Source organism: Lutra lutra, chromosome 2, assembly GCF_902655055.1.
Source record: "Lutra lutra chromosome 2, mLutLut1.2, whole genome shotgun sequence".
Classification (NCBI taxonomy): Eukaryota; Metazoa; Chordata; class Mammalia; order Carnivora; family Mustelidae; genus Lutra; species Lutra lutra.
The window spans coordinates 117,983,364-118,004,238 of NC_062279.1; the positions used below are offsets into that span (position 1 = coordinate 117,983,364).

General features: G+C 37.7%; 1 protein-coding gene across 4 annotated transcripts in view; it reads right to left on the reverse strand.

Annotated features, from left to right (window-relative positions):
- SEC24D (SEC24 homolog D, COPII coat complex component) overlaps positions 1-20,875 on the reverse strand; it is a 107,066-nt gene that overhangs the window by 12,761 nt on the left and 73,430 nt on the right. For all 4 annotated transcript variants that reach the window (XM_047718308.1, XM_047718310.1, XM_047718309.1 and 1 more), the window contains exons 12-19: positions 17,418-17,609; positions 16,529-16,622; positions 8,627-8,743; positions 7,659-7,829; positions 6,324-6,420; positions 5,858-6,003; positions 4,694-4,832; positions 3,784-3,902 (exon numbers count right to left, since the gene is read on the reverse strand). In XM_047718308.1, coding sequence (XP_047574264.1) covers positions 3,784-3,902; positions 4,694-4,832; positions 5,858-6,003; positions 6,324-6,420; positions 7,659-7,829; positions 8,627-8,743; positions 16,529-16,622; positions 17,418-17,609 — 1,075 coding nt within the window. The remainder of the gene's footprint in view (positions 1-3,783; positions 3,903-4,693; positions 4,833-5,857; positions 6,004-6,323; positions 6,421-7,658; positions 7,830-8,626; positions 8,744-16,528; positions 16,623-17,417; positions 17,610-20,875) is intronic.

Below are 20,875 nucleotides of genomic sequence, written 5' to 3' on the forward strand. Positions count from 1 at the left end.
GTGTTCTCACTTAATGAGGAAAAAGAATATATGCTTACTAGACTCCACACTGAAAAGAAACTTTCCCTCAAGGATCTTTAGGATTTATTCCTCCATTTAAATCCTTTCATATTGCAAGTTTCTTCTCATGGTCTACTAAGTAAAGAATGTGCAAGACAGTTTTCTAACTGGTTCAGGCAAACATATTTCAGGACAATTCTATTTTGTGGTTTATTTCCTCTCTCCCTCTATAATCCCCTTTCAGAGAATCAAAGACAGTCAAATGCATGTATCTTCATCAGAGTAGAATACTCTTCTTTTTTTCCTCTAGCATAAAACCTTTTTATTTGACAACATATGCTTCTGCATTACTTTTTCAACCAAGGAAAAATATGATCAAAAGATGTAAGAACTATATCATAATCCGATTCCAGAGCTATGTGGTCTTAATGCTGTTTCTGGGCCAGTTACCAGTTAGGCGTCTTACATATTATGAATGAAGAATATTCTTAGATTCTCATACTGAAGCATGTACACACAGTTTTTCAAATATTATCTTATAATTTTACTGGTTGCTTCGCATTAACCAGGTTATATTAAGACAGTTTAGAAATATGTTGTCCTAAATGCCACCAAGGGGTGAGCCTCCTGACCTATAATGACCCTACAAGACTAAAAGTCCAATCAGAGGAGATTGGATGAGAGGCGGCAGATGGAAGAAAACAGAGGAGGTAAATAAGGAGAAAAACTGACGATGAAGAAGAAAAATGGAGTTAGGGTGAAAAAAACCAAGGAGACATTCTTTGCCCATGTTTTTGTGGTGGGGAAGAAAATGTGGCAACAGATGGACCCTATAAACCTTTCCCCACCTCCTTGGATCTCCTCCATGAGTAACAATCATTCTTGTGGATAAAAGGTACAGGTGAGGAAGGTGTATAAATTCACGTGAATCCAGTTTGATTGAATTTAGAGAATTTTTTTCTGAGTTTTGAAATGACAGAACGGCAGTGACTTAAAAAAACAATTACTTTGCAGTTAAGTGCATTTGACTTGCCTTTTGAAGTCATTGTACTCCCATATGATGTAATACATTTAAGTTCAGAAGAGTGAGTTACTAGATTCAATAAAAAAAAATCTACCTTGCTCATGTAAGCTTAACAAATTGATTTCATGTTGTTTGCAGTTTTAGGTCTTAACCCAGCATCAAAATATGACCTCCACAATAGATGCCTCCTTAAATTTTGCATCCTAAATGCCTCACTTGCTTCAAGCTAGTCCTGGCCCTGGGAGTCAGTAAAAGCAGATCTTCTGAGGTCCAGTGTCATATAATCCAAGTATACAGCAACTTAAGTCCTACTTAGATGAAGGAAACTTTGGGCTCTACAGTAAAAGAGGGAATTCCTTTAGGAATTATAGGTATTTTTTCTTAAAAGTGAACGATGATGGGTCCCTGGGTGGCTCAGTAGGTTAAAGCCTCTGCCTTCGGCTCAGGTCATGATCTCAGGGTCCTGGGATCAAGCCCTGCATCAGGCTCTCTGCTTAGCGGGGAGCCTGCTTCCCCTTGTCTCTGTCTGCCTCTCTGCCTATTTGTGATCTCTGTCAAATAAATAAATAAAATCTTTAAAAAAAAAAAGTGAACGATGAGAGGGCAGCACATCTGAAGTTATATTCTCTGAAGACAACCCCAGGTTCAGCCATTTCATGTGTCTAAGTAATGGTATATTTTAATATACTACTGTCACTAAGTCTTATGAGCCCTACATTTTCCCCACTCCATGCTGGATAATCACAAGGTATCTAAATTATGTCATTTCTTAAAGCGCATCAATGGTTGAAATGCACACTTGAAATGTGTTCATGGAGAAAGTAAAATCTCATCATAAGAACAGGAATAATCTCTATCAACTTTTTCAGAGAAAATGTGGCATCATCATGTTTTTCCTCCAGAAATAATTAAACTGCATAACCAGATGATCTAGTAGTAGAGACAAAGCTTTTAACTTTTAAACCAGAAGGAATGAACAGATTTTATTTCTTTCCTTAAATAGGCAGCGGATTTGTTTTTAACTTAAGGTCTTTGAATCCAATTGCTTTAACGTTAGCAAATAAACTTTCTGAGAGGACACTAACTGTACCTGCTCTCCTTCAACCTCCTTCTGAAGTATGAGATACTCCAGACACAGAATAATGTTTCCAGAGCTCTAAAACAGACAGTAAAACTGGGGTATAAAATGCTCGTGGTTGGACTTGATCCAGGTGCACCTGATGGGCTTTGTATAAATTAAACAAATACACTGTGAAATCATACTTATATTGGAATTCAGTTACTGAAGTGTCACATCTTCTGGCTAATAAAGAGGACAGACACTTACACAGAGATTCAAGAGCTGCTTATGTGATTTTCAACATAGGAGACCGAAGAATCGGTGGCTTATTTAATCAGAACAGCGGAGAAAGGAATTTTTGTGAAAAGTCCAAGCTAATAACTGCATTTCGTTTTCCTTTACCCAGATTATGAAATTTGGTCCCCTGATTTTATCTGCATTATCTCTGCTGCTAAAGGCTTTTTTAAAAAAGATTTTATTTAGGGCGCCTGGGTGGCTCAGTGGGTTAAGCCGCTGCCTTCGGCTCAGGTCATGATCCCAGAGTCCTGGGATCGAGTCCCGCATCGGGCTCGCTGCTCAGCAGGAAGCCTGCTTCCCTTCCTCTTTCTCTGCCTGCCTCTCTGCTTACTTGTGATCTCTCTATGTCAAATAAATAAATAAATAAATCTTAAAAAAAAAAAAAGATTTTATTTACTTATTTGAGAGACAGAAAGCTCAAGCAATTGTATGTGCAGGGTGGGGAGGCAGAGGGAGAGGGAGAAGCAAACTCCCTACTGAGCAGGGAGTCCAATGCAGGGCTTGATCCCAGGACCCTGAGATCATGACTTGAGCCAAAGGTAGGCTCTCAACCAAGTGAACCACCCAGGTACCCAAGGCTTATTTCTAAGTGGGGTTTCAGACATCCTCACAGCACCCACTAACTTTTGACAATGAATTAGCCAGAAAAATTTCCCATCTGTTGCTGTTTTCCCTTTCAATCCAAATTCTATATTCAGATATTCAACACAAAACTACGAAAAGTTGCATCTAGCTTTGACTGACATAGGAAAAAATGTGAATAAGAGAACAGATATAAAAATAAATGTGAACATGAGGTTCTACTTTTTCTTTTACCCGAGAGAGTCTAAATGAGATTTATTTAAAGAAGGATCTAAAATTTTCAACTTAGTAGATGATACACAGAAACATTTCCTTCAAAATCCCTTATACCTATTAACTTCTAAATATAAAGAATTCCAATATTTAGAAATTATATTTATGTTTATAAAATATAAAGAAATCATTCTTGCCATTGGTGCTCTTATCAACTGTGATTATTAATGTGCCTGAAAAGATATTTAAGCACACACAATTTTCAACCATATACTCATCTTTATAAGCAAAAGAGAATCCCATTTATATTATGACATTTCTTACATATAACATTCTGTTATTTATACATAATGTAGTGACTGCCAACCCAATGTGCACAGACATTTTTTTGGTTCAAGCATCTTGTAAAGCCACTAAGTTTTTTAATGTCGGCTGTAAAAAGACCATAGCCTCCCCAAATGGCATTCTCAATCTTGGTTGTATAGCTTATTATGCACAGCATCTAAGTGATTGGAACATCATAAGCCTTCCATAGCCAAATGCTGAAAGAATGCACATTTAGTATCACTTGTAACGCTTTAGGATCTAACTAGAATAGGTGGCTCACCTGGCTTGCTGCAGATGGACTTGCACAATTCTTTCGGTAACATGCCAACATATGGGCAGTCTGATTAACCAAGATTTCCCGGATGACCTTCAAGGGCTGGTGAAGAACTGCTTTAAATGCTAGTTGCACAAAACAATGAAAATGGCATCAAAGCCTTAGCTCAGAAATCAATCCCTTCAAATGATAATAGTAATAAACAACAAATTGCTATTATCTTCAGACCACCCAGCAAGGAGTAACAGTGTTAAAATGTTACAGTCATTTTTTAATGTTCTCCATTTTACTAAGTATGCCAACATACCCAATGGAAACAATGGCCTACCTCTAACAAAAGACAGGTAATTGGTCCATATTTTTCCACAGAATATTATAAACAGACTCTACACACAGAGAAAGGAAAGACCAATATGCCATCTTCTGGTGTTCTGAATTCCTATGGGCTGGATTACTCTTTCCTCTAAACCTATAGAATCTCAAATGGGGGTTGTGGAGGGGAGAAGGAACCAAAGAAAATTCCAACTCTGGCCCCTCCTATGGATAGGCAAGTTCAGCCCAACATTAGGGAGAGTCCCTTTCCATTATCCCCAAGTGCTAGAGGGCATCCTCGCATACCATAATGACAATCTAGGTATTACCTTCCTAAATTTCAACTCAGAGCCCACCCCTACCCCATGAAAGAAACTTTGAAAAAAACTATATAGAGTGGGCCTGAATTGAGTTATCTCATTCTTAATCTGGAATTAGAGATGCTGACTATTGTCCCTGGCACTCTGCTTTTATAAATTCTGAATCTGCCCACCAAAAGGCTGTGCTACCACAGTAGTTGACAGTTACTAATTCAATTAACCAACAAGTCTTGACTGACTTACTAGGCAAGACACACAGCACTACAGGATTAGCGGAGTGTTACCTGACTTGGCGAAGAAGTTGATAAGAGCATCTGTCTCACAGCTCTTATAGAGATCAGCCAACTGGGAGCTGCAGTTCAAGCTCAGATTGTGAATCCGAAGTCTTCTCTGACCTCCAATGGTTGTGTAAAGCACAGCACACTGCAGAGGTAATATCAAGGACACATGTTTTTCTGATCAACATGTCCACCCAAGCTAGCCTGATCTTATTTACACTTAGAGAACAGTGTGTACAGCTCAGATTCTTCCACAGATCTTTTTTTTATTATTGCTAATGGCTGAACAATAACAAATAAGGGAGGTATAATGATAATTCATACATTGGGTTTCTATGTAACTCTCCACTGGGTTAAATTTAAATTTTAGTCAGGCTTTCACACATAAGTACCTATTTGCATCTACTGCTACTCTACTTTCACATATCTCAGATTTCAGTACCAGGGATTCAGGTCCAGAAGCAAGACTTTCATGTTGATGATTATAGCCCTATTCAAGCCTCGCTTCCCTTAAAAACATGCAGCTAATTTTGATGATGTACTTAAGTCTCACACTGATGATATACGCATTTCAAGAATGCAAACAAGTATACACTTCTTCAAATTTCTGTGATCAAAAAATAAACATTAGTTAGAGTTCTTCCTCAACTTACTTCCAACCCCTCTCCATTCTTTAAGGGTGATGCTAGTATCTGAAAACTATGCCCATTAGATATAGTTGTTCTTATTTTAATTCAAGACCTCCATGGTGTCTATGTAAATTTATTTACTACAAAACCAAATTCTATTTATATTTGCGTGTAACATAATAATGCACTTAACATGGTATCTACCATATGGTAGAAATGCAACAAATGAATGAATGGGAGCTAAAGCCTAAAAGAAATGAATATGGCTGGCAGTCAGTTTGCTAATGCCTACCACACTGGTCACAGTTTGCTGGGCTCTCACGTCATGACATATGATTGTGACTTCAAACAAATAGCATGTGTAAATGAGGGTGTAGAGACTACACAACTGAGTGCTATAATCTAATGACTTTTGTCTTGGGAAAAACAGAGTCGAATTTCTTTACAGAGAGATGACTCAGTTGATGGTATTTTAGTCTCCCCACTGACTGTTGTCAGTAACTAACTAAAACACCAAAAATGGGAATACGTTTTGAATCACCTGGATTAAGGCTCCACTGTCTTCAGCAAGTTTGTCATCATGCTTGAACTCCACAGTCACTGCCTTGTCACAATCAATGGCCGCCATTTCTACATCAGTGGTATTGTTCATAAAAATTCCACCAAAGAAATCAGTGGCTCTGAAACCTAATGATGAGGAAAAAGGGAAATTTTGTTCCTGGTCCGTTATCTTTTTTTTTTTAAAGATTTTTTTTATTTATTTATTTGACAGAGAAAGAGATCACAAGTAGGCAGAGAGGCAGGCAGAGAGAGAGGAGGATGCAGGCTCCCCGCTGAGCAGAGAGCCTGATGCGGGCCTCGATCCCAGGACCCTGGGATCATGACCTGAGCTGAAGGCAGAGGCTTTAACCCACTGAGCCACCCAGGCGCCCTCCTGGTCCGTTATTAATTTGAAGAGAAAACAATCACACAGCAGAGACCTGAAAAACAGTATAACTGAAAATTACCTGTGCTGGTACGAATCCTCATAATAGCATCGAATCCTATTTTCTTTTCAATATCATTTCTGAGATCATTCAAAAATTGTTGGCTGTCCATGTGCATCTAAAAAATAAAGTAGGATCAGTGTCCACCAGATGGCAGTAAAATACTTAAAATAATTATTATTTTTAAAAATCTTGATTAAAACCCACTTTATCCGGACATCTTAGAAAGGATTCTTAAAGCTTTTTCAACTTTACTTCATTTGCTATCTTTGGTTTTACCAAATCCCTTAAGTAGTTTACAATATAAATATGTAGCTAGGTGATTAAAAATAATTTTACTGATACTAAATAAAAATAGATTAACATTTGTCATTTATGTGGGGAAACACTCAGTCGCACTCCATGTTGCCATGTATAGGTACGTAAGTCAGAGGCACTCCCCTAACCCCTTCCTCTCAGGTGAGAGCAGGTGACTTATCTGATTAGTAAGTCTAGTAAAGGAATTGTGTAGGCCTAGCTTACTCTATTCTGGACCTTCTTTCTGGGGAGGCAGCCTGCCTATAGGAGGCACACATTTCTTGCCCCTCAATATGTTAAGTTTTAAAGGTACAGATGTCCACAAGGAAGCTTGTAACTGAGCCTACCCTGGGCCTTGCTTTAATTAAGTTACACTGAAAGGTAAAGCAATAGCAAGCCCACTTGCCACAGACCTGAGTCTGTGTGCTCCTCACATTTTTACTATCTCGTGACTCTGTCTCTTAATTGAGGCTTGGAAGAGAGGGGTATCATGAATTGACCCCCCAAATCCCAACAATTTAAAACAAATACATAGGGCGCCTGGGTGGCTCAGTGGGTTGAGCCTCTGCCTTCGGCTCGGGTCGTGATCTCGGGGTCCTGGGATCGAGTCCCGCATTGGGCTCTCTGCTCAGCGGGGAGCCTGCTCCCCTCTCTCTGTCTCTCTGACTGCCTCTCTGTCTACTTGTGATCTCTCTCTGTCAAATAAATGAATAAAATATTTAAAAAAAAATAAAAATAAATAAAAAAAATACAGTCACTTTTAAAAACAGTATCTTAAATATATTTAAAATACTAAAATTTTATATAGAATATACTTTTCCCCATCAAGGAAGCTTACATTGAAATTCACCTCTGAGGATAAATGAGCTCAATCTGTTGTCAAACACTAAGGGAGTGGGAAAGCAATCGCTTAATCATATATACATCATCTCCATTGGTTCTAGCATTTACAATTTGTCAGTTGCCCACAAGGGGGCATAGGTTTCTTAACCAATGATTGAAGCGCCTAAAGTCAAACAGCAGTAGAAAACCTGAGGTGAACAAGTTGCTGGCTTTTACCTGGAAATTGTTATATTTGTAAAGGGTTCCTCCGGTAAGCTGAGGCACGAGACCCAAAGAGGCCACATCCACATACTGGCTGGGAAAGAGGAAGAGGGTCACACAGCATCCGTGAGCCACACAGTCTTTGGCCAGAGAGTCGTAGACATTGGTTTGGGGCTGGAAAAGTACCTGAAGAAAAAGATGCACAAAGGGAAAAAGAAAACCACAAAATGTTTTTGGTTTCAATTTTTAATTTCTATTGAATTCTTTTAAAATGAAAGAGAAATTGTTTCCAGTTAAGTGAACTGGCCTGAAGGAATGAATTATGGTCATCATTAGAGCAGCAGCTGTTCACTGAGCACTCACAGTGTGCTGGGCTCCTGTTGTATGAAACATGTGTGTGCAGGCAATGTTATCTGATCCTCCAACAATGCTAATGAGACGGACACTCCTGTCTTACCTTTATAGACCTACATGGGGCAACTTGTCTGGTGTCATGTGGTTAGTATGCCTACATCATGGTTTTAACCTTCCCACTGACCTGAACCCCCCAGCAACAGCTATACTTCAGAGGATTTGAGCAAAGCACACTCTGAGCACTGGGTACCTCTACTTCCTGTCTCAGCGATGTTGTTATATGGTGCAGTCTACATTTTCCTTCTACCTTTATCTTCTTCCCATATCTCCTCCCATTTCTCCCATTTCTGTAACGGTCTTATCACCTAGTCTCTTACACAGATCACACATGAAAAAAGTTTGAGGCCTTATTTTATTTTAGGAATATTTCAGAAATTAGCTTTTCTAAGAATATAAATTTTCTTAAATTATGTGCGATTCAAAATATTCCTATGATATACAATGTCCTGGATTTATGCATTACATTTAGCTACTCTCCCTTTCTTACACAAAGGACACCTTCACTCTTTCATTACTGCCCTTTAAAAACTGACACAGAGACACTTCAAAGAGCCATTGTTTACAAATACCTTCTCTTTGTCTGTATTAATCAGCTTTTTGTCATCTCTGTTTTTGAGCTTCCCTGGTGCTTCTGCAGTCGGCAAGGAGGAATGGAAGATGAACAGCTTCCCGGGACAGTCTGCTGCCTGAAAGAAAAAAAAAAAAATGATAGAAAATATCTTGGGGCGCCTGGGTGGCTCAGTGGGTTAAGCCGCTGCCTTTGGCTCAGGTCATGATCTCAGGGTCCTGGGATCGAGTCCCACATCGGGCTCTCTGCTCAGCAGGGAGCCTGCTTCCCTCTCTCTCTCTCTCTGCCTGCCTCTCCGTCTACTTGTGATCTCTCTCTGTCAAATAAAAAAATATATATATATATCTTGGGTGGAGAAGTTTTACTTTAAGGGAATCAGAAAATAAATCAAATTAATTTTATTAATATTAATATTTAATAAACATTAATATTTAATAAATTAAAATATAGGTATTTTCTATGAGCCAAGCAGTATAATTAATCCTCTTAATAACTTTTGTGTCCTTGGGCAAGTACTATTCTCTCCATTTTATAGACTGGGAAACTGAGGCTTAGATTTGCCCAAAGTCATACAAGTTGTAAATGAAACAATCAATATTTGAACGTAGGTCCCTATACCATGATGCTTTGAAAAACTAGTAAGAGGATGTATTACAGGGAAAATACTTTCTTGTTTAGCCTACAGAACACTCTTTCAGGACCAAATGAATCCCATGATGCAGAAGTAAACAGAAGTCTGAGAATCGTGGTGCAACAGAAGCTCCTCTTTGAAAACTTTAGTAAACATAAATTATACCAAACATGGTATTTCAAGGAAGAATGCACAAGAATGTAGCAGTGCTAGCACGCCTGGGTGGCTCAGTGGGTTAGGCCTCTGCCTTCAGCTTTGGTCATGATCTCAGGGTCCTGGGATCAAGCCCTGCATTGGGCTCCCCGCTCAGCAGGGAGCCTGCTTCCCCCCTCTCTGCCCATCTCTCTGCCTACTTGTGATCTCTGTCTGTCAAATAAATAGAATCTTAAAAAATAATAAAAGAAAAGAATGTAGCAGTGTTGTGGAGACAACAGACACACGACGCCAGTTATCAGGCAAGATGACAAAAGAAAAAATACATGATCGAGATTATATATCTGTAGTCCCTGGGAAGCAATAAAAAGATGACTTAGGCTCCACAAAAGTCTATCCAGCATTAAAAATATTTAAAATCGTATTTAAGGACCTAAGAAGTAATCTATCAAGCAAAATTTACTGAAATTAAATGATTCAGTATATTGAGCCCTGCAATCCCGCCTTTTTCCAAACGATCCCGGCATACTGCTGCCAGAGCACTCCCTTCACTAAAGGTAACTGCTTGGATCGTGCACGGGGCATTTCTCCTTAAGAATCCTGGAGACTTTCTACTACATGATAAAGTCCGTATTCCTTGTGGGAGCAGTGAGGGTAACAATGAGATGAGTTGCTGCCAACAGTCGCTGTGTGCAGCTCCATGCCAGGTCCTTCACACACATTATTTATTTAATACAACCTCATGGAGAAGATAATGTTATCTGCATTTTAAGGTTCGGAAAACTGAGGCTCATCCAGTTTGCCTCAAGTCACAGAGTCAGTGACCCTCTGGCCCTTCAAGGTCCCCTGGAGTTCGAAGACTATCTTTCCAGTTGAATCTCCATTTCCTAACCCCTGCCATCCTTTGCATTGGAAGTTTCCACCCTACAAGCTTTGCTTTCCTGGAATACATCACGTATTTTACACACCTCCATATCTTTACACATTTTGTTCCTTTACCCTGGAATCCGTTTCTCCCTCTTCTTGGTCTGGAGCTGTTGTTCGCAAAGACTGGTTTAGTGGCACACTTTGGTGTGCCCAGGTCAGCTGGTAAGAGGCGTTTAAAGTTATCTCCTATGACTATTAAGGTACGTGGATTTGTGAATAACATTAAAGAACAAATGGAGAGGTGCACCTGGGTGGCTCAGTCCTTAAGCGTCTCCCTTTGGCTCAGGTCATGATCCCAGGGTCCTGGGATTGAGCCCTGTGTCAGGCTCCCTGCTCAGCGGGAACCCTGCTTTTACCTCTCCCACTCCCCCTGCTTGTGTTCCCTCTCTTGTTATCTCTCTGTCAAATAAATAAATAAAATCTAAAAAAAAAAAAACCACCAAACACAAATGGAGAGAATTCCAGGTTAGCCTTGTCCTAATGTGTCTCCCTAAGTGACATTGGGGAGGGGCGCATAACCTGTGCCCTGTCTGATCTTTGTTGTGGTCAGCAGTGAGCAGTGATCTTACTGCTGCACTAGCCTTCCACCAAAAATTACTGATATAGCCTAAGTAAGAAAGAAGGCAAGGATGAGTGAAGAAGCACAGGAAACACTGTGGTCTTGCACTTTCCTGTGCAAACACTGCACAGGGAAAAGACACTATCAACACTTGGGCCAATTAAGACACATGAGTTCCTATGATTAAATCTGAGTAAAATTTATAGTAATACTGATAATGACATGTTAATAATTTTGAAATTCTATGACTGACTTTTTATTTCTACCACATTCATCGTTATAAAATTACTTTCTGTTTATTTTAATTTGAGTAGCAAAAACGTATGGAAGCTTTTTTAAAAGTCCATCTTCTCCCCAACTTTTCTTGCCTGGCCTACCCCGTTTCCCTAAATAATTCACTGTCAACCCATCCAGATATTCATTCACCTTCATCCACCTAGATATTCTCTGCTCATTCAAGTATGGATATTGTATACCACAGTACATAAGAGCATGGGTCCTAATTCCTATCTGCATGAATAAGAGTCCAAGCCATTTCTTAGCTGAATGATACTGGGCAAATTATTTAACTTCTCTAAGCTTTAGTTACCTAATACGTGACTTAGCTGAATGATACTGGGCAAATTATTTAACTTCTCTAAGCTTTAGTTACCTAATACGTGACACAGGAAAAACAGCAGCTACATGAAAATATTGTTGAGAGAATTCAATGAACCAGTATATGGTGTTAATCATAAAAAAACATACACGATTGCCTTGTTACTATTACCCATGGAGCTAAACTCTAAAGGAAAAATTCAGGACCTATTGGAAAAATAAAGTTCACTATTGAGAAAAACAAAATAGTCATATTTCTTTCTAATTCATTAGCCAATTAAAATGGCACAATTTTAGATTTATAATTTCATTAGTCATATACTTATAAAACCTTTTGTAAGAAGCAATAAAAGAAAAAGCTCCTAGGGCATTCTATGCTTTAAATCCTGATAAATCTGTGATGTTTTTACCAAAACCTGACTGTGTCCACATTAATGTACCATATAGAATTGATAAATGACAATGACATATGTCATTTTTATTATGACAGAAAACAGGTTGAGAAAGGCTGGCCTAGAGAACCCATTACTCAAAATTTAATTCCAATGTCCATTCCTCTGAGATACATGTTAATATCACCCTTGACAGCGCTGGTTGCTTCCACCTCCCTCTATCTCCATTCTACTTTGCAGATAAAATTTAATGACAACGAATCACAACTTTATGTATCCTATGGTCTACAGGTCGCAGGCTTATGAAGAAAGAAGGTCCCTGATTTCTCTACAGTGTGTTTCTCCAAGCCCTACTGGGTCTAGATAGTGCTTGCACTCTATAGGTGCTCCATAAATTTTAGAAGGAATGTTGTGATGTATCACAACAATTCTACATTTGAAATCAAATGTAGAAATACATTAAGATAACTTAAAGATAAATTTCCCCAACTTGTGATATATTTGAAGCATAACCATTAAAGGCCACTTCTTTCTAATTTGTCACCTAATTCTACTTATCTAGTTTTCTGGTGGAAGTTAATAGCTAACTCAGAAAACTATTGTTTGGCCAAGTTAATAGACAACACCAGAAATTCACATGCAGTTGAGTTATGAGTGTCAGATTTTGAGAAGAGATGCAGATTTTGAAAGACTACATGGAAAAAAAGGCACTAAGAGAACAAGAAAAGTGTATTGAAGCCTCCAGTTGAATAGTTCAGGGACTTTTGAGAAAATATGTATAAGAACTTTCCAAACTTTCCCTTCTTTATCTTTGTGACAAATTAGCACGTGTTGTTAGTTTTTGTTGACTCTATGCTTCAAGAGGTTTATTACAACTAATTATACATAGATTTTCCTTGGCGTCTAGCTGATAAAGCTATAATTCAAATGGAGGAGTCCAGTTTTCAAATGTCTTCACGTGGATACATAAAAAACACTGCACTTCGATGTTCTTTCAGTTTCTATGCCCTGTCCACAGAAGATGAGACTCTCGTCTCTGGCATAATCCCCTGAGCACCCCAGCTGGCCAGCCACAGTCCTGGTCTTTCCAAAGTTACTCTTTGCTCTCCCCCCCTCCCCCTCTTTTGGGCAATACAAGCAATAAATATGCCTTGTATTACAGAGATAATGTTTTTTCTACCACACTGTAAGCAACTTAGAACTAGGAACAGTAGTCTTCACATTGCCTAACAAAACATTTAATAGATCTTTCTTGATTGAAAGAACAAGAGAATGAACGATGTGGTCTCAGTATTTAGATATTATCCTGCAAATTCTCAAAAATGTTAGCTCTTTGCCTAATAATGACTTCAGGCAAGCATCGTAGGGCCCTTGTATGCAAGTTACCCACACGTAAGCCTGACTGCTTTTTAGCCACAGGGGGCCTGAAGAGATGATGAGATACTCTCACTGTGAGAGGCAGAGAACAACCACACACACACACACACACACACACACACACACACACACACACACATTTTTATCCTATTCGGAAAAATTTTCTTCATCCAAACCTAATCAGGTTTCTCTAAGGCAGAAAGCATAAGCTGCACACAAGTTCCAACTGTACTATAGTGGTCTCTGCTCTCATATAGTGAATTATAACCACCCAGAATCTTTCTAGCAAATGAAGGAGAAACTTCTTATTAAGTTGGTTTTTTTTTTTTTTTTTTTTTTTTTTGTATCAACTACCTACTTATAAATAAGTTTGGAAGAAACTGATGGCTAAAGATATACATACAAAAGAATCACCAAGGTAAATGGAAAGAACTAGAAAACAGCAAGGTCATGGAAAGGAAGTAATTAAATTGGAAAATCTATCCCAAGTATTATTGGTATCTTTCTTGGTAGTTAAGGCTAGAAGGAATATTAGGAGTTATAATGCTTATAAAAACTGACTCTAGGGAACTAGCTAGTGAATCTTTCTATACGTAAGAAATTAATTAATTAATGTGCAATAATATCTTCATTTAATGTTGCACACAAGAAAGAAACTTTTCTCATAGTGTTTTCTCTTAATCTAATCGCTAATGAAAAGCTTAGGGCAAGATGTTAAATCATGGTTAAGTGAAAGCATTCCTAGTGCAAAAGTAACATTCGAAGTCATACAGGTCAGGTACTGAATTTCCTGGTGAGTTACCGTAATGTAAGGCTGTTCTCAGGGATTGCACAATGAATAATAATTCCTTTTGCTGGTGGTTCCCAAATATGGGTGATCAGTAGAACAAATGGGGAGCTGATGAATCAGCATCTCTGGGAGAGGGGCCAGAAATCTGCATTTTTAAAAAGTAGGCGCCCTTTCACACGTGACCCCATGACTCCTTAATCAAGGAGTGACTGTCTTGCTTCTTTTTCCACAGCATGGAGCACCACTCCACCTCTGCACGAAGACAGGGGCCAGCAGGCACAGGACAGTAACTGCCACCAACTTATGTCCAGCAGTGTCACTTAATAAAAGGCAGTTCCCTACCTTTGTTAAAAGATAGTTCTTCCCCTTCTATAAAGGTATTTCTTTTACTTTTAAAAGATTTTATTTTTAAGGAATCTCCACACTCAACTTGGTGCTCAAACTCAAAATCCTGAGATCAAGGGTCACATGTTCCACCAACCAAGCCAGCCAGGCACCTCGATAGTTCTTACACTTTGTAAGAATTCCACTACTTACTAACTTTGATATTTGTGAAGTTATTCTGAGTTGTTATACTTAGATATTGGTTCTCATTTTTAAACTTCAGTGTAAAAGAGTACATTAACATTACTCTAAAAATAAAATTGCAAATATAACAAAAAATAATATGCAAAAGATACAAAAATACACTGGATGAAATGAACTGGCCTCTGGTAAATGAGCACAGAGAATGCTGACTGCTCCAGCTATTACTGCATGAGTAACTATGAAGAACATTACAGTTATTACCAAACACAGTGGTTTCCCAGTAATGTATCCTAGGTAACACCACATTTCAGACACATGGAATGCATGTGGACAAATCTCATTTATCGATTTTGTCTTTCAAAGCTGCTTTTTAAAAAGCCTCTAGATCTCTCGTGGACTGGCAGTAGGAACCCATCATTGCTCCCTTTCAGAAATGAAATTAGGGTTGGGCTGGGATGCTGTAGAAACCATGCCCGTGCTCCTCTTTCCACTCTACTGTCTTAACTGATGATGTGCTGGCTTACGAATATCCACTCATCTTTCATCTCAGGCAAGAGCTCATGAATACAGTTCTATACCTAATACTAATTTCTTAGAGTAGAAAGACTCATAGGTTCATATATTGATGATCATATATCAGGAAATTTACCTAGCATTTCTAGATACCTTACTGGAAGAGAGAACAATAATATAATTCCTCCAAATAGAAATGGAAAATATTTGTTTTCTTCAATGTGGAATAAAATAGGAATTTCCATGTCTTTCTGTAGCCCAACCAATGATTAGTATTGGTTTCCACTAGATGGACCCTAACTTGTCCATATCACTTTATGATATAAAATTTATTTTTAATTTTATGTTAAATTGACAGTATTCTGAAGATTTTTAAGGGACATCTGTAATTTTTTATTCAATGAGTAAATACTCTGAATATCAGAAAACCCAAGCAAGACTCACTGTACTAAAACCAAACTACAGGGGCACCTGGGTGGCTCAGTCGGTTAAGTATTTGCCTTTGGCTTAGGTCATGATCCCAGGTTCCTGGGATCAGGTCCCACATTGGGCTCCCTCCTCAGCAGGGGAGTCTGATTCTCCCTCTGCCCCTCCCTCTGTCAAATAAATAAATGAAATCCTAAAACAAAACAAAACTACAATGTTTAGACACAAAATTTCTGTAGAGTATTTCATAAATTTGGTTCTTTAGCAATATTCTTGCTGTTTGTTATTATCACTACTGTTATTGTTATTATTAACATTTTATTTTAAAAGTTAATTTCAATTTAACTTTAATAATCAAACTTGAAAATCAGTTTTTTAGGCACTAAGCTGTGCAGGTCAAAGGGGTTTTACTCTTGGTGCTAAGGTAACAATGATCAACAGTCAGAACTTTTCAATCATTTTGTCTTTTTCAGAGTTCTGTCTTTATTACTATGAAAATGACCAGAGTCATTAGGGCTCAGCTTCCCAACTGAAGCCATGGCCAACCTTGCATCTGCTCTGGCATTCAGCAAAGCCCTGTATGGCATGCACATCTGTCACTGCCTGTCACAGGCCTTGCCCTTGCATGTTTGAAAACCCAAGGAAGGAGAGGGTGATATGGGTATTCTTCCCTCCCTATCTGGGTCGGATATTGTTGAAGTAATTTTAAAATAGATCATATAAAGTTCATATAAAAGCCAAAGGGAGGAGTTAAACTGGAAACCCTGACAAAATCAGTTGCTCTGATGCTAATAGTTCTGGAATGTAAATGCTGGGAGCAATCCATGATTTAGGCCATTTCCTTCTAAGATTTGTAGGGAAGTTTGGAATAGCCTCTAGCAAACTACATGTTTTAAAGAAGGCTGTATTTTCTTTCATAGATGAAACTTCCTGTGCATGCATATGTGTGTTTGTGTGTGTGTGTGTGTGTTTTAAAATTTATTTACTAGCAATTAAAAAAGACTTCTCACCTTTAGTGCTTCCATGCCAGCCTGGATGACAGGAGCAAAGACAGTCTCATTTTCATTAGAGTCTGCAAACATCTCTGGAATCTGGTCCAATAAACTATAAGAAATGAATGAGTAAAAGTTTTTAAATGTTTGGCATATTTGTAATAAACTTCAAGAAATAAATCACTAGCATTTCAAGCCTAAACACATCTGGTATTTATTTCACACTAAACACCTATTGGTGACTTTCATAGGCTATTCTGTAGGGAATGATAACCTGGCATGTTTTGGAACCAAAATTTATGATTTGTTTGGAACATTTACAAAAGCATGCCTTTTGTAAATATTTTTTCACCATTTACATTTTTGATTTCTTAAACTATAAATTCTTGGAACAGTGGCTATATCTTCAGTTATTACCATCATCATTGAATACACTCATCTATATGCAGGAAATATCTCTCTCCAGCAAATAGAAGGTACCACTCTGATTGAGCATGAGTATTAAAAAAAAAAAGAAGTCCTCCTTGGGGCACCTGGGGGGCTTAGTTGGTTAAGTATCTGACTCTTGATTTCAGCTCAAGTCATGATCTCAGGGTCATGAGATCAAGCCCCACACTGGGCTCCATGCTGGGCATGGAGCCTGCTTAAGACTCTCTCTCTCCCCCTCTGCCCCTCCCCATTGCTGTCTCTCTCTCTCTCTCTCTAAAAAAAACAAAACAAAACAGAACAAAACGCCTACTTTTAGATATTGGTATACATTTAAAATAGAACATAAATGATGGAGTTTTATAACCCATGTGTTAAAAGCCCCTTGTCAATGACAAAACAAAACAATGCGTGATTGAGTCAAAACAATTAAAAACAGATACCTCATTCGTATCTAAATTATAAAACACTTGATATTTACTTGTGAATCACAGATTGGGATTCTTGATAGTTGACAAGGAAACCATCCAACAGAGGAACAAAGACTTCTCCAACGTCGGTTACCACCATCATCTGAGGCTGGGCCAAGTTACTCTTTACATTAAAGAAATGCAGCACTTTGTTATATGTGATAAAGCCAACTCGGATTGCAGAAGTTTCTTCTTGCTCTTCCCTATGAGGAAAACACCGTGTTTGAAGTTCTTTCAGATACTTATGAGAGGTTTCTATCAGAAATTCAGTAAGTACACCTTCTATTAAATATATGAAAGACATGTTAAAAGTTTTGCTCTTAATTATTGTTTACTGGTATGAAAAATACTGAGTCGCAGTAAGTGATAGGAAATATTACAAAAATAAGTAAGTTGATAAAAAATTATCAAAATTCTAGGTTAAAGTCAAACAGACATAAAAATATATTTCTTTAATATATGTATTCTCAGTCCACAGCAATTACAAGGTATGGTTTTTCTTTTCCCAAAAAGGTAGGCATATTATATTCTTTATAAACAAAGCTCTCTCAGAAGTCACCAGAAGGTCAGAAGAACAAATGGAACATCTGAACCAAGACAAAGGCACACTCAGATTACAAATAGATAGCTATTTTTATCAAGAAAGGACTTGCTCCTTCTGTGTGATTCTTTTCTTACAGATTCTAGAGAATCTCAATAGAAATTGAGAGATTTTTGAAAGCCAAACACTATATAAATACATAAAATAAACCATATATATGAATTGATGATGTAATTCTTATTAGATAGTCATTTGTGAGGTCATGGCAAAACAATAAAAGTAACAAAAGCTCTAAAACCATAACAAAAAATAAATTTTTTTTGAGAAATCCAAGATAAGGCCTTAATCTTCCTGAAAGGAGTATAAGGCATAAATGTTCTTATTCAAGTCTATATGAAGTATACTCAGAGCTGAATGGTCTAAACCCCAGTTAATATTTACCCAAGTTTCTCTCTCTTGGTCTCCCTTTCCCTCCCCTCTCCCTCCTAAAATACTACTGAAGCTCTTACTAATTTTCATTAGTGGATATAACAGTGCTCAATGGTTACATGACAGCCACAAAAGATTTTTGCCATTTTCTTTGATCCTTAGATAGCAGTAAAACTTATTTTGCTTAGGGACAACTTTTTAAAAAAGGAACCTAGTATGCTCAGTTTCTAAACTTTGCACATAGCATAACAAGTTACTTGAGTACAAAAGAAAGGAAAATAAAATATATAGATGAAAGTATCTTAAGTTCAAATTGTTGATCCCACTGCAGACTTCCCAATTTCTTTGATGTTTCAGCAGAGTACAGGCTGACAAACTACTGACTTTAAACTCTATTTCTTCTTTATTTCCTTTGCTAATTTAGGATATTTATTCTTCACTGTGGCCTTCACAATGGGTGGGCAGTTTAAATAGGTCCTCACAATCCCTTCCAAAAGCACTTGGTAAATGTTTATATTCTGGACTCTTGCAAAAATTTTTAGAAATGGTATCCTTATTCTTTCTACTGCACATACACTGACTTAAATACCCCCACACCCCCCTCAATATCCTTAACTGTATAATTTCATGCAACTAACCATTATACTATACTGTACCCATGTTCTCCTTCCCCTCACCCCCAACCCACCATTTATTAGAATTTTACTCTTTAAGACCAAGCACTCTTCCTCTCTCAAAGCCCCTGGATGCTACCAACGAGACGTCATTTCTTCTTCTAAATTCCTATAAATCATTCTCATTAGGCTCTTAGTATATAGTGCCTTAGAGTTAATGTATCATGAATCCTTGACTATAAACCAATAAAGACCCAAAGTTTATGCCCTCTGCTCTTGACAGGGTCCAGTCTAACATAGGGAGTTAGAGGTATGTTCAGGAGGATTATCATGATGGTGAAAGACTGTATTTAGGATGGCAAGTTAGAGCCCAAATTGAGAAACTGATTGTATCCATCTCTTCTAAAGTCCTGTTTAGGGATGTCGCCTTCCTAGTTTAAAATTGGCCTGGCTGGAAGTATTTTACACCACAGGAATGAGCAAACACTATAATTAAGGCTTTATTTATTTGAGATGCAGTTTACCAGCACACCACTGGCTAAGCTCCCATTTCCGAGTAAACCTTTTATTACATAAGGTAATAAATGTCTGGCAAACCCTGAGGGCATTTATTCTCTTTTAAGAGTTAATTTAGAGTCAGTTAAGGGAAAAGACACAAAAGAAAAACTGCAGAGAAGAATCTAGATTGCTATTCCCCATTGGATTTGGACATTTTCAAGTGATGGGAAAGGCATATCCTGGGATTTACAGGGTTCACTTAAAATCTAAATTAACATTTTAAAAAACATCTAATCAGAACATCTCACATTATTGCAAAATATTAGTGTATGTTTTCATAGGAACATATTTTTTTGAAAATTTGTTTGAGAAACAAAGAATTATCTTAAAATTTTCTTGTTCAACAGTATAACTGCTTTGTTAAATCATAGCCAGAAGGAAATGCAATCTCAACCTTTCCTTCATATTAATTCCATATAAATTTAATAAAGTTACATAAGGGATATCACACAGAACAATATGTGTTTCTTCTTCTGCTTTTCAATTACCACTTCCCTCAACACATGTCCCTATTATTTTAATGGAATGAATCTGACAGAGCAAAACTGAAGATATTAGTAACTAGATGAATCAGAGTATTCCACAATAAAGCATTTTGAACATTTTAGCTACAGCAGCATTAAAAACAACCAGAAAAACTCAACTGCTTGATCTGAACAACAGATGAAATATTTCAAATCTTTTCTTTCCTGTTCCAGAGAAACCAGACAGAAATGTCATCTAGCAAAATCAAAGATGTAAATTCAAAGTTAAATGGTAAAGAATGGGGCCTTTACTTTTCAAAAGATTAGCTAAGAGATGAACATACCTTAGACATTAATCAAGACGACATATTCTGTGCTTAAAAAGGGCTATTTGGCATATTACCTAGTTCAAAGAAGTAAATCAGACTGTTGGCAATCGTAATAAAAATATAAAGTTATACACATACAGAGCCCAAAACAAACTTCAGGGAAGAAGAAAAAGAGCAACTGGATTTGTTTTAAAAGATAAAAGAAGAAAAGGCATTTTGGCTTCAATTAAAACTTTTGAGAGAGATACTTAAATAGTAGCAGGGAATAACTAGCAGTATCCTTTTTCTTCTCCTGCCTTTTGCTAAAGTCACACTCTGCTCCAATGGGATATAAAAGTCATGATGACATCTAAGAAAGGAGTGTGGTTTCATGACTTATACCAACAGGCTATACACTTCATATCACCACTGTGCTGGAAAGGAACAAGGGGTTGGTGAGGTAACTATGAGAAGAGGAGAGCCTAATCTAACCAGTTTGAGAGAAGGTAAAAGAGAGAGACATCACTTCCAGAAATTAGAGTAGTTTTCTTTCAT